Source organism: Etheostoma cragini, chromosome 12 (assembly GCF_013103735.1).
Source record: "Etheostoma cragini isolate CJK2018 chromosome 12, CSU_Ecrag_1.0, whole genome shotgun sequence".
In the NCBI taxonomy this organism is placed as follows: domain Eukaryota; kingdom Metazoa; phylum Chordata; class Actinopteri; order Perciformes; family Percidae; genus Etheostoma; species Etheostoma cragini.
The window spans coordinates 5,152,730-5,165,522 of record NC_048418.1 but is presented as its reverse complement, the minus strand read 5'-3'; the positions used below and the strand labels follow the sequence as shown (position 1 = coordinate 5,165,522).

Sequence of the window (12,793 nt, the reverse complement as noted above, 5' to 3'; positions counted from 1 at the left end):
GTTTCCAGATATGTATATTTTGTCCTCCTTGGTTGACATGTTTGCCTATCAGTGTCAGTTAATCTCTTTAATTGCTTTGTGGTGGTTCAGTCTCCAACCTTTTTCTGCTTGCCTTGGTGCTGGGCAGGTAGTAGAGTATCAGGTACAGTTTTAGAGCTTCTTTGGGGAAAAGAATGATAGCAGCAGCTGGAAACAAGGTTGATGAGAGCCGTGAAAGTGAACCCAAAACAGAAATGTTACGAGCCAGAAAACCAAGAATTATGGTGCTGAATGTCATTGCAAAGAGCTAGGCTATACCATATTAAGTAACCCTAATAGCATTTGGGTTTGCCCTTGTAACAGCAATATCTTGTTCTGTGTAAAGTTTGTGTTAAATGGTTTCTAAGAAAAAATGAAGGCTTGTTTTTATGACAAAGGTCAAACAGAGTTTAACCAGGGGTTTGCTTCTACTGCAGACACGGTGACAGTGATGACAGAAATCCCAGTGATCAGGATTACATAATGACATTATGAGTGCTGAATAATCCCAATTTTGTTAAACAATTAATTAGCCATTTATTTAGCAAAATTACCAAAATGTCTCTGGTTTCAGCTTTTCCAATGTGAGGATTGGATTTGTTGATGATTGTAAGTTCTTAAAATGTTGGGATATGCACTTATAAATTCCCAAAACTGTTCACTGTGGTTAAAAATGTTAGTAGCTCCCCTGCACACCTGGATAATAGCTTACTCTCTATAAAAGGAGGAAGATACCACTCTTGTCGTGCTCTGATCAAGGCTTTTTTTGCCAAAATGTGTCAGCGCAAAAAATGTATATTATTTTTTTGCGTGTTATTATTACTGCATTAGGCTATTAGTTACAACCAAACATGCTTGTGCATTCAAAATATCAAATTACAACAAACAACAACAAAGCATGCTCTCATTGCCTCTCACCCTACCTCAGTTTAACTTCTTGACCGTAGCAATGTTTAGGTCCTAGTTACACTACTGCTGACAACGCTAATAATTATGGTAACTGTAATGGGGTTATAATACTGGCATTATGTAATTATGATGTTATTGGATAACCATACTGTAGTGATGATGACTATGTTTATTGTGATGATGGTGGTGAACATATTGGTGGCTGATGGTGATAACAATTAATAATTATTAAAAATAATAATAAACTTTATTTATAAAGAACCTCTCATACAGGGGTGTAGCTCAGTGTGCTCTACAATAGAGGAAGAAACAAGAGAATTCATAAAAACAGGCAAATGAAAACAAGAGCAAATACTTTGTAAATAAAAAAAATTAAATGAATAGCAAAGAACAGATGTAGGGAATAGCAAAAACAGGTATGCTAAGAACAACAGAATATGTAAAAGATAGAAATCAAACAAAGGGAGTTATAAGAACATTACAACATGTAAAAGATGAAAATAAAAAAGTAAGAGTGACGGTCAATGGCAATGCTGAATAAATACGTTTTCTACTGTTGGTTTATTACAATGCCCAAAGTAATAATTAAAAGATGATTATGAAGAAATATTATTAATATATCATTATAATATTATACATTATTATTGTAATGGGGATGTTTAACACCCGTTCTTTGTTTAATTGTATACAAAAACGCTGCATTGTAAAGTGCTTTGAATTGCCATTAAACAAAAATCCAGGGGATAAGTACAGGTGGTTGATCCTGTATTAGAAGTGCTAAGCTACTAAGTTCCATATAATCTATAGTGAGGTATCTGAGGACAATAACCTTATTTCATTTTGTCACAACAATTTAAATTGTATTTCTATTCTGGAAACAGACTTCTCAATAAATACGTGGTTATATAAGCGTGACAATTCCCAGCCTGTGTTTCATTCAGTCTCTCTCCTCACAGTTAGCTTGCCTGTGGGTTTCCATTGATTCTGAGCAGCGACTGCAGACACATTTATCCTATGAATTCATGAATCAATCCAGTTAATCAGGCTCTTAACATAAGGATGAACACCACTCTTTTTCCAACTTCAAGAATGTTGCATTTGAAAAGTTGCATATTTGACAGAACAACACATACATCAAACAAATTGAAGAGGATAGAAGCGCTACGGTGCAGCACCACAGCTGTCCAGATAGTGAGGGAGACCACAAACTGTTACGTCCACTCACATTTACTCTGATCAAAGATCCGACCCCATTATTCAATTTTTTTCCCCTCATTGCTTCCTTATGTGAGGGCGGCATTTTGTGGCATGGGTCTTTCTCTTTGAAGTGTCCTGAAGGAATTTGACAAATACAGTGAAAAGCAAATTCCTATTGTTTCTTCTAGACATGACATTGGTTTGACATCTAATGGTCAGTGATGATCTTATAAGCTATTTATTTGTTCATTGCATCCTTTATTATAATGTATGTGTTCCAGAAACTAGTACGCTGCTTGACAAACTACTACTACTACTACTACTTATTACGCTGATTCTACATTTCCTTAGGTGCTGCATTGTTCTGGAATGTATTGGAATTGTTTTACTGCATTTTGTGGCAGTACAACAACTGAAAGTATTGGCTGATAATAATGTCTAATATTGGCTAACATATTATTATGTACTGTATATCATATTTGTTATATTGTAAGGTTCTAGCGAATTCAACAAAGAGTGCAAAAATGTACAAGTTAAGACGGCATGTTAAAATGGACCACCTTATATTTTTTCCTCTGAGATTTCAAATGCATTTTATGTGTTTAAAAACAAGGCCTTGTCAAATATCTTTAGCTTTGAGTTTGATGCAAATGCTATCTATGTCAAAAGAAGTGTATGACTTAGTTAATCACAAAAAAGATTGCATAGCTCATTTATCCAGATTTGGGTGATGGTTACGAGATTTCAGTTCCATTAAACAGCCTACACTTCTTCATGTAGAACTTTTAAAGCTGCGCTTTTCGCTTTTCAATACTTCTCTATGAACAATGGTTTAAATGACTATGTGTAATAAAAAGGGGTCCCTGACAAACAGAGAATAATTTGCCCACTCGCCAGTTCCTCTCAGCTCTATAGTATTTTAATGCCTTTCAGCTCAGTGATTCGGTTTTCTAGCCCTAAACTATGCTGTTATAAACCTTGTTTTCAGCTGCAGCAGTCATTCTTTTCACCAAAGAAACTACTGTACTGATAACAGCTACCTGGCCAGCACCAAACAAGGGCAATGCAATGTTAGTAGATGCTGACTTTTTTCCTCCAAATGAAAACTTATGGATTTATTCATGATTAGTTGCAAGACAGATAGTAGATAATATAGATATAGATAATATATATGTATCTTAGGCATTGCATGTGTTACTGTGGATACACATACATTGATTCTAGTAAATTTGTGTAAGTACATTTGGTGATACAGTGTAATCTAATTCACTTGTCAAAGCTACTTTATATCCTAACTGCGGCTTTTTTTTAAACTAAATTAAACGCTTAACCATGAAACTGGCCCATCTCCTTAGGGATATTTTGCTACAGTTGCCCCTCTTTCCACACACACACACACATACAAACATATGCATGTAAACATATACACATGCACACAAACTGTTGAGGAGGGTGAAGGGGTTCCCTGACCCCTTGCCATCCCAGTTTTACACATCTGGGCAGCACATGTGGATCTGTGTGTGTTTGTTGCAATAGCAGATGGAAACATCAGGGCCTTGCCTTGCCTGAGTGAAATACCTCCGTCCTCCTTCCCCTCTCTGTTTTCTCCCACTGTCTCTGGCTCTGTCTGTTATACTCTATCTGTGTGGCTCATCCTCTCAGAGGTGTACCTCTCTTTCTCCATTGTCCTGTGTCCCAAGGACTGCAATCTTGCTGGTTTGTTTGGGTGTTTATTTATTCATTTTCCTGAAGGTGATGAGCATTTGTGCTCTCTTTTGACTCTGCAAGCTATTTGTTTGTTTGTTGCATCAATATCCTTTCAAAATAGTAATATTTGACTTTTCCCCATTGCCCCTTTGCTATAGGTGTATTTGACAACTGTTCCCATTCATTGAGTGAGAAGGGCTGGTCGTTAGGCATCCGCACTGTGAAACCTGCTGGCGCCAAAGACGCACGGTTCTACTTCACCCTTCGCACAGACCGAGCCGTAAAATCTACCACCGTCTATAGCCACCAGCGGTACCAAGCCAATGCCTGGACTCACCTGATGGCCACTTACAACGGCCACAACATGACCCTGTATGTTGATGGAGCTAAGGTGTGTGGTTTTGTGTGTGAGTTTGGTAATTTACCTCTTCACTTTTAACTCGTTGATCACTGAAATACAATGATAGTACTTTGACAAAGCCTCCCAACCCAAGGTCCACTTACTAGCTTTCTCTGACTCTTTGTCTGACAACTGAGCAAACTCCCACTAATGTGTGATATGGCTAAAGGCTTACGAAAACCTAGTAATTGGACCTTGAGTTGGAATTCTTTTGTCAAACTATTTCCAAGTTCAAGAATGAACTTTGATGCTTCAATGATACTGCTCATATTTTTCATCATCCAATTTTATTCATGCCAGTTGTAAACAAAGGCAATCTCCGAAAACATTGACATCGATCGATCTGAAGCAGCAAACAATATTTTGGGGGTTCAGGTGTAGCCAGCACATGTCTAGGTCAAGACTTGCTGTTCCGCAAGAATGGAGATGGGGTTGAGAACCAAAGCTTGAACGCTCAAACCTCTTTAGTGAATTCTACTCGCACTACAAACGGAAACCAGAACACTTCCGATGCAAAAATCTTGTCCCACTGCTCACAGATTTCGCTTTCAAATGTAAATTTTTTTAATACAGATTATGGACAAAGGTAGTAGGACAGAGTGAGTCTTTGGTTTACATCATCATTCATTTATGATGATACATTTGTTTCTGCTCCTTTTCTCTTCTTGGCTGTGGTTTCTCCTCTGCTTTTGTTCTCTCAGGTGGGAGAGAGCAGTCTTCAGTCAGGGAATCTCTACAGTCCCTTCATGAAGACGTGCAGAACCCTCTTCCTTGGCAGTAATCAATCAGACCAGGGACACAGCTTCAGGGGCCATATTGGGGGTTTGGTCTTGTGGGGCTATGCCCGCTCTCATGAGGACCTGCTGAAGCAGCCATTTCAAATTGACAAAAGCGAGCCACTTTTGGCGATGTGGGCTGACTTCACTAATGTAACCGACTCTATTTAATTTCTACACTTTTGGTTGTTCAGTCTTTGCTTTTGTTTATTTACCCGTCATCATATAAGGGAAATTATAAAGCATTACTTATCAGTGTTACTCATTTCATTGTTTTATATTGAAATGGGTTCAGATATTGTAAAATTAATTAAAATATAAATTTTGCTTCTAACTTTGAGGTGGAACAGCTTTGGACTCCACACAAAGTTGGCCTCCATCCAACCATCATCACCACTCCGGTCCCTGAACAAGAACTGGTCTCCTCGTTCCTGCCACCACCATGTGGCTTGACACCCTGCGATAACACCGACATCATCTTCGGCTACAACAACAACTGGGAGCTTCGTGCTACCAAGCGAGTTCGCTACAGGATCGTCAACCTCTCCGATGACGATGGCGGAAACCCCACCGTGTCGCAAGCCCAGATCCAGCTCCAACACCGTGCCCTAACTGAGGCCTTTAGCCCTTACAACATTACCCTAGATCTGAGCGTGTACTCTGTCAGAAACTCCAGCTACCGACAGCGGTTTATCCTCAGCAACTGTCGAATTGGGAAGATTGGAAACCGCCAATGTGACCCTGAGTGCGACCACCCAAGGACAGGCCACGATGGAGGAGACTGCCTTAGATTGGGGCCCTGCTACAATTGGAAGAGACAGGACGGAGTTTGTAACATGGAGTGCAACAGTATACACTATGATTACGATGATGGAGACTGCTGTGACCCAGAGGTCACCAACGTCCTCAAGACCTGCTTTGATCCTGAGTCTCCTGACAGGTGAGGTTATAGACAGAAGTCATGCCACACCATTCTGCTGTTCTGAGTTTCTCTGTTTAACAGGAATACAGTTTTATTTTCTAACTATTTCCAAGTGCTCTAACATGTAGTTTCTTTTCAATTTATGTTAAGCTACTGTGAATGAAAGTTAACTCTGTATACAGATTTTTTTTAGACAGCTCAGGGTCTTCAAACGGCAACAAAAACAATATGTGCCAACCTACACCTTGAAGCATACACAAACAGTGTTCCAGCCAATAATCCACAAGAAGGATTTGGGGGTGGGGATGGGGGGGTTAGTGCGTGGAAACACAGAAGGGAGGGGATGGGATGAGGAGTAGGGAGGGCGAGCTACCCTGATTTTGTTTGAAAAAACTTCAACAAGAAGTGCCGTCACCCAACATCGCTTAGAGCACCTTTAAATTGAGAATTGAAGCTTTAGTGCGTAACGTTTTCATATGAATGAACATCAGTTACATTCAAGCCATTGCCAAATGAGTTGCTACAATCTAGTTATTATTCTAGTTAAATAATTTCTGTGTCAAAGGTGGAATTAAAATAACTATTATCACTTTTGTCCATAAATGGAAACGACATAAAGGGACTGAAGGTGTTATTATGCCAACTAGCCACTGCATGGGATATTGCTTTTGGTAGCAGGCACTTTTCTTGATATCGCTTTCCACTGCAGATAGTACCTATTATACTGCTATTGATTGTAGTTTGGCTATTTGAAAATTGTGGTTTTTGCAAGATGTCCCATGTCGGCCAAGTGGCGGTTCTCTTTGACTAATCAGTGCTAGTTAGCAGTCTTAGCTCCACCTTCTAGTATTGGCTCAGATTGTTGACCCAGGTGTTCCTAATAAAAAGTGCCATGTACCAGGTAATATCACAACTTTGCTGATGAAAAAAAGAACTTTTCCAAGCGAGTTAAGTCAAGTCCAGCTCTACCATTTACACTTAACTGAATAAACAGTATAGTGAGCATTTCATCAATATCAATTTATATTAAGACAGGAGGAAAATGTAAAAGGCTACATTGTTAGAGAGACACAGTCGAGAAAGCACTTAGAGGATAAATATTTAAACCAGTGAGCACAACATGTTTTTCCAGAGGCAAGAAATCTCTAAACCCCCTCTGAGGTGAATATCTGCCTCAGCACACTGAATTGTGCTTCAGCAGGGATGAACAGCTCAACATGCTTCATGTACAAATGGGTACTCTCACTTCCCCCATTGGTTTTTAGAAAGAAAGCTCTGTGAAGTGGAGAGGGTGGGTGTATAGGCCAAAGTACACAATTATTTTTACTAAACAACTCAAGCGGCAGCCCGCTGCCTTCCATTTGGTCTGACAGACAGGCTCATGCAGAGTTCCAAATAGCTTGCATGAAGTCTTGCCATGAAGTCGTCGGCCCAGGTTCTTAAAGACCCCATGCTTAATCCAAATTGTAACCAAAAGCTTAACACTGGGCCACTGGGCAACAGCACATGGGAACTGGAGCTATTATTAAAATGATTTAGCAATTGATGTCCGGAGTGTGAAAGCATAACACAAGGATGTATTAATGCTGTTTAAACCAGTAAAATAGTTAGTTTTTCCTTTTATACTTTAGTCAGATGAACCTCTCTTTACATATGTTGCTGCTGCATTTTGTTATTACAATTCCTTGTGCCATAATCCAAATCCCAACATCGCAACTAAAGCAAAGATCCATAATTAAAAGTTTTCTGTCTTCATATTGCTTAAATACTCAATTGATTTACTGTATCTGTATGATTTCAGACTTATTTATAAAAGCTATTTTGTATGCGTATAATTATGAAACATTTGGTATAAAGGGGTGAAATAATGTATATCATCAAGTTGACTTGGTGCTTACTGCACTATTCCACAATCAGCCCTCTAAGAGGACTAAGTATGAAGCATGGGCATATTTTGGTTATTATAAGAATGCCAAAGGACAGTTGATTGAAGATAGTTTTCCTGTCTGCAGAACTTGCAGAAAAAAAGTTGCTGCTAAAGGCATTGAACACACTTTTAAAAATACCACGATAATACCCAAAACTGTGGTAATTTTGGTCACTATAACCGCGAGGTTATACTTTCATACCGTTACATCCATATCCACAAGTGGTATAAATGATTACAGTTTTTCTTAATTTAGGGAGCAAATACAACTGGTGTAAAAATGACAGCTTTGGCATTTAATTACAGAGTTACTCCTCCTTTTTTAGTTTCAAATCAGGTTAATTATTGTCAGACAAAATAAAGTAAAGGCAACACAGTGCCGACAAGCACAAAAGAGGTTCAAGAAGCAGAGAATTGAGAGTATGTAGGTAAGACAGATTTCTAAAAGTTTTTTATATTTACATCATCACATTAATTTTTGAAATGATTTACCATAATGGCTTATAGTTGCTGGACTATGAATAAAAGAAAGACAAAACTTACTATATGTTAATGCATTATCTAAAAGGTGGATAATGCCTATTATCAAATGAATAAATGATGGTTACAATTTACTTGCAGGTAGCAACATAAGAGTGACATGACACTGTCATGAACGAGTCATAAAACATTATAAAAAGTCATAAACGCTTATGACATAATGCTTCTTTTAGTGTCATTCGTTTTTTTCATGACAAGTTATGGTTAGGGTTAGGTAAGGGTAAAAACACAACATTTTTCGGGTTTATGTTTCATGACTGTGTCATGACATTCTTATCGAGAAAACATCAAGTAAAGTGTTACTTAAATCAAATCACATAACAACAGAAGCTTATTGATAGTAATTAGCCACTTGTAAGCAACCACGTTTTGTAAAAACACGTAAAAGCTTCAACATTCACGAGTGGGGTATTTACTTACATAGTCGTAGAGCATAACGCAAAAATCTCTTAAGCTTGTGTTAACCACAGAACTTATTTCAAGCAACCAACAATAAAGCATTAAAAAACAAAACACTGACTTTGAGACGGGGGAACTGGAAGTGCAAAAATGCTAACTCATTTCCTGGTTTTAGGATTCTATCCTCCAGCTCTCTATCGCTTTGTTTATCTTCTCTTTGAGAAAAAGAAAAAGGAAAGGTGCAGGGCCCCAGTCCCCTCCTTCCTAGGATCCTTTAGAAGAGGAAGAAGAAGAAGAAGAAGAAAATGTAGTCTACTTTTTGCTGACTTGGTAGCCTACTAGCAAAGCATGGCATGCTTTTGACCAAAAGATCAACAGCTTAAATACTAAAGTAGAGCTGATAGCTCCATCACTTCCCTTACACAAAACACAAGGTGCACTTGAGCAAGGCACTTAACATCTGACTGTTTAAATGTCCAAAAGAAGAAGACACGTTAAACTGGACAGCTCCAAATGGCTAGCAGTAGAAGACTGTGGTTGTACTGTGCAGCTTCCAGGTGTGAATTTGAGCAGCTGTGTGAATGCTAAACAGGCTGTTGTTGGAAAAGAACCTGGTGCTGTTGACTCTCCCTGGATGACACAGGTTAAAGTTAGGTAAAAGTAAAAAAACTAAGTTGGCTTGCATGTGTGTGTTCTCATTGCTTGGCCATATGTAGGACGTTTGAAGTGTGTCATAAGTAAATGTTGATTTATGTTGTCCTTAGTGGGATAGACACCGTGAGACAGACAGAATTTTTTTTGCTTTGGTAGTTGTTATGGTCAGATGTTCTCTCTGCTCAGTCGGGGCTCTCTACCCTGCAGAGAGGAGATGGACACTAATGAAAAAGGTTGGACAGCAGACAGCATTCTGCTCTGTTGTTTTGCACAAACGGGTCTGGTTCATTGGCCTCAATTAATCAAAATGCTCAGTGATTTATTCTGGATTTAATTTAATAGTTTTTGCAAAGAATATACCAAAAAGCAAATGAGTATTTATCCAACACACTTACTTTTGAATAATAACTAGAATCCATTTTATTTTGATATATGACAGGGAATAGGATAGATCAATATAATGTGTTGATGTGAGCATGCTTTTATAAATCATGGCCCTGGATCTGATCCACATTGTGCAGAATGTTTTTGCATGAGAGACTTCCATAAATAAGGCCTCTGCTTTTCAGATTTTGAAAGTAAAACTCAAAAGTCACAGGATGTGTGTACTTCTACGCAGTGATGTAACTCTTGCAGTGAATGTTGCCAGAGTTCCTGTCTATAAGCTCCTTACCTCCCACTAAAAACAACATGAACAGCCAGGACACAGGAGACCAGAGTGTAGGTCTTCTGGAAGGGCCTGACCCCAGCTTGTTGAAAATGCTCGTGTCTGCGAGTGCTTTGACATGCCTGCATGCATGTTTGTGTGTGTGTGTGTGTTTGCGTCCCTGGATCTCAACTCAAAACGTTCTCAGGCTGAGAGACAATTAATGTGAGGATGACATTTTGCTGGCATTTGTCAAGCACTTAACCATTTTTTGGGATCTGGGTTTTTGAAATCCCACCTTCCTCTTTTCTCTGAGCTCTTGGCCAGGTATTCAGATTATAGGACCCTATATGTGTGCAGCTGCTGCTGGCCGGTACAGGGCCAGAGGTTTTTAGGGCCAAATACTGTCACGGCACAAATTTGTTGTTGATAGCCAGTTCTAGAGCTATGGCCAGGTACACTGCAGATTCTGGCATTACAATAAAGAAAAGGGAACAGGAACGGGAAAGATGGACAGAGAGAAAGAGAGAGAGAGATGCAATGGTGGAGAGGAAGTAATGGGGTGGCGGGGGACATCACGTTCATTTATGCTAATAATCCAGGATTTGCTAACAGTTTTTGGTTAGTAAATGCTGAACAGTACACTTATGTGCAAAGAGCTCCATACAACTCCCTTGAAAGGAAAATCCCGTTCCAATCTTGTTTGATGCTTTACGTGCACGTGAATCTCAAGTTTTGTTGCGGTCATATTTTATTCCCTAATAAAAACATAACTGCAATGTTTCCCAGAACAGATGCAACTCTGCATCTGATTGAGTTTGTTGAGTCTCAACAACAATTGATCCATGGATATTGCCTGCCTTATACTGTACTTTCTATGATAGTGAGCGTTTGCCACATGCAAGGGCATGCAAGTCAATATATTGTAACTGACCATTTGCTAAGCCCCACTTCCCTTAGGTACTGTTGCTAAACATGGCAAGCTTTTCTTTTTCACATCACACTTACGCAGTTTAGAAGCATAATGGTGGAATACCACTATTACTATTAAATTCTGGAACAATGGGTTCTTGATTTCCACGAAAAGGTAGTCAAAATCAATTGGATTAAGACACTTTGCATGAACTTAATTTCAGCCTGTAACATTACACAAACACAAGTGAAGTGCACGGTAAAGTCTAAAATATATTTACATGTTTAACTGCTGTTGGTGTGATATTTTTAGAGTCTGTCTTCTGATTCTTGACAGTTCAGAGTAACAGACTTGTAAACAATAATATTTAAAGTGGACACATATCTACAGTTTTATATGGTGACATTGCTAATGCTGACTGCTGTTGATTCATGCAGTGTTTGACTTGCCCACAAATGGTGATTTTGTTAATTCATGGTTTTCACTTAAGTCATGTAGAGGCATTTTTGGCCAAGCTGTGCCTCAGACTTCCATTAAGGCATCCTCTGAGTCTCAGAAGTTGAGAAGTCAACTTTTTAGTGGTCAACTTTCTGTCACTTGTAATTGTACAGCCGCGGGTGATGGATACTGCATGCATCCTCAACTGTACTTTTACTTAAATTTTAAACCTTATTGAGTCAGGCAAAGTGCCTGAGAAAACATTCATATTTACAGTATAACACATGCACTCAGGGATGGATTGCATTAGGGGGAGGATTTCACACAAGAAGGACACTTGGATGCTGAGTAACACCTTTGGACCATTTAGAGGCGAAGTGCCTCACTTAATACTAGATTGAAAGTAATGTATGTGAGAATGGGGATTACTGCTTCTTATTTAATTCATCCATATTTTTCCCAGCTGAAAAGCTGAGATTTTACAGTCACAAGCTCACCTGTCTATCCCTCAGGCTATAGGAACAGTGTAAGCAGCACTTTGCCAAAGCTGAATTTGTTTGTGCACTTTTTAAGCTTTTAAAATTGAAGCATGGTTAAGCAATATTTTTTTTAAATTCAGCCCTACAGCCAAGCTTGATCAAAAGCATAACCCTTAACTTCTTTATAAGAAACCAACATAAAACAAATCATCCAAATATACTTTTAGTGACTGAGGTATAGATTAAAGTATGTCTTTGTAATTTTAACAAAGTTAGCCCTACAGCTGAACTTGATCCATTTTATAAAACCACCCTGCTTGAGACATACAACATAATACAATAATCCAGTATGTTACAATCATTGAAAACACTTACATACAAAGACTTGCTTGTTTGAGATGAAAGAAAACAAGACTTTACAAAAAATAATATGTATGATTCATACATTTCCCAAAATTTAGTTTGATAGAAGATGCACCACTAGATGACTTGGCACTGTTGCTACCCTGTACATGAAGCATATATCCCATATACTGACAACCGGATTACTTTTTTTTTTATTAAGCAGAAACCATAGTAGGCTCTGCTAAATCCTTTAACTGGCATCCACAAATTGGGCAGCTAGTGAGACCCCACTGCAAGACTCTCAGACCAAGGAAGCCCTAATGGTGATCGTGTGCAAAAGATTTCCAGCTATGAAAGCAAATGACATGTGACATCAAATCAGCCAGGGAAAACAAAGTCGGCTTCACACATCAAAGTGCCTCCTGGGTAATTTATCACAGTCAGAGAGAGAGAGAGAGAGAGAGAGAGAGAGACAGAGAGAGAGAGAGAGAGAGAGAGAGGTGTGTGTGTGTGTGTGTGTGTG

General features: G+C 38.8%; 1 protein-coding gene across 1 annotated transcript in view; it reads left to right on the top strand.

Moving 5' to 3' along the window:
* The window catches only part of pappa2 (pappalysin 2), a 71,005-nt gene that overhangs the window by 2,494 nt on the left and 55,718 nt on the right, over positions 1–12,793 (top strand). The window contains exons 2-4 of the mRNA XM_034888016.1: positions 3,990–4,222; positions 4,933–5,160; positions 5,349–5,947. Of these exons, the coding sequence (XP_034743907.1) occupies positions 3,990–4,222; positions 4,933–5,160; positions 5,349–5,947 (1,060 nt within the window). The remainder of the gene's footprint in view (positions 1–3,989; positions 4,223–4,932; positions 5,161–5,348; positions 5,948–12,793) is intronic.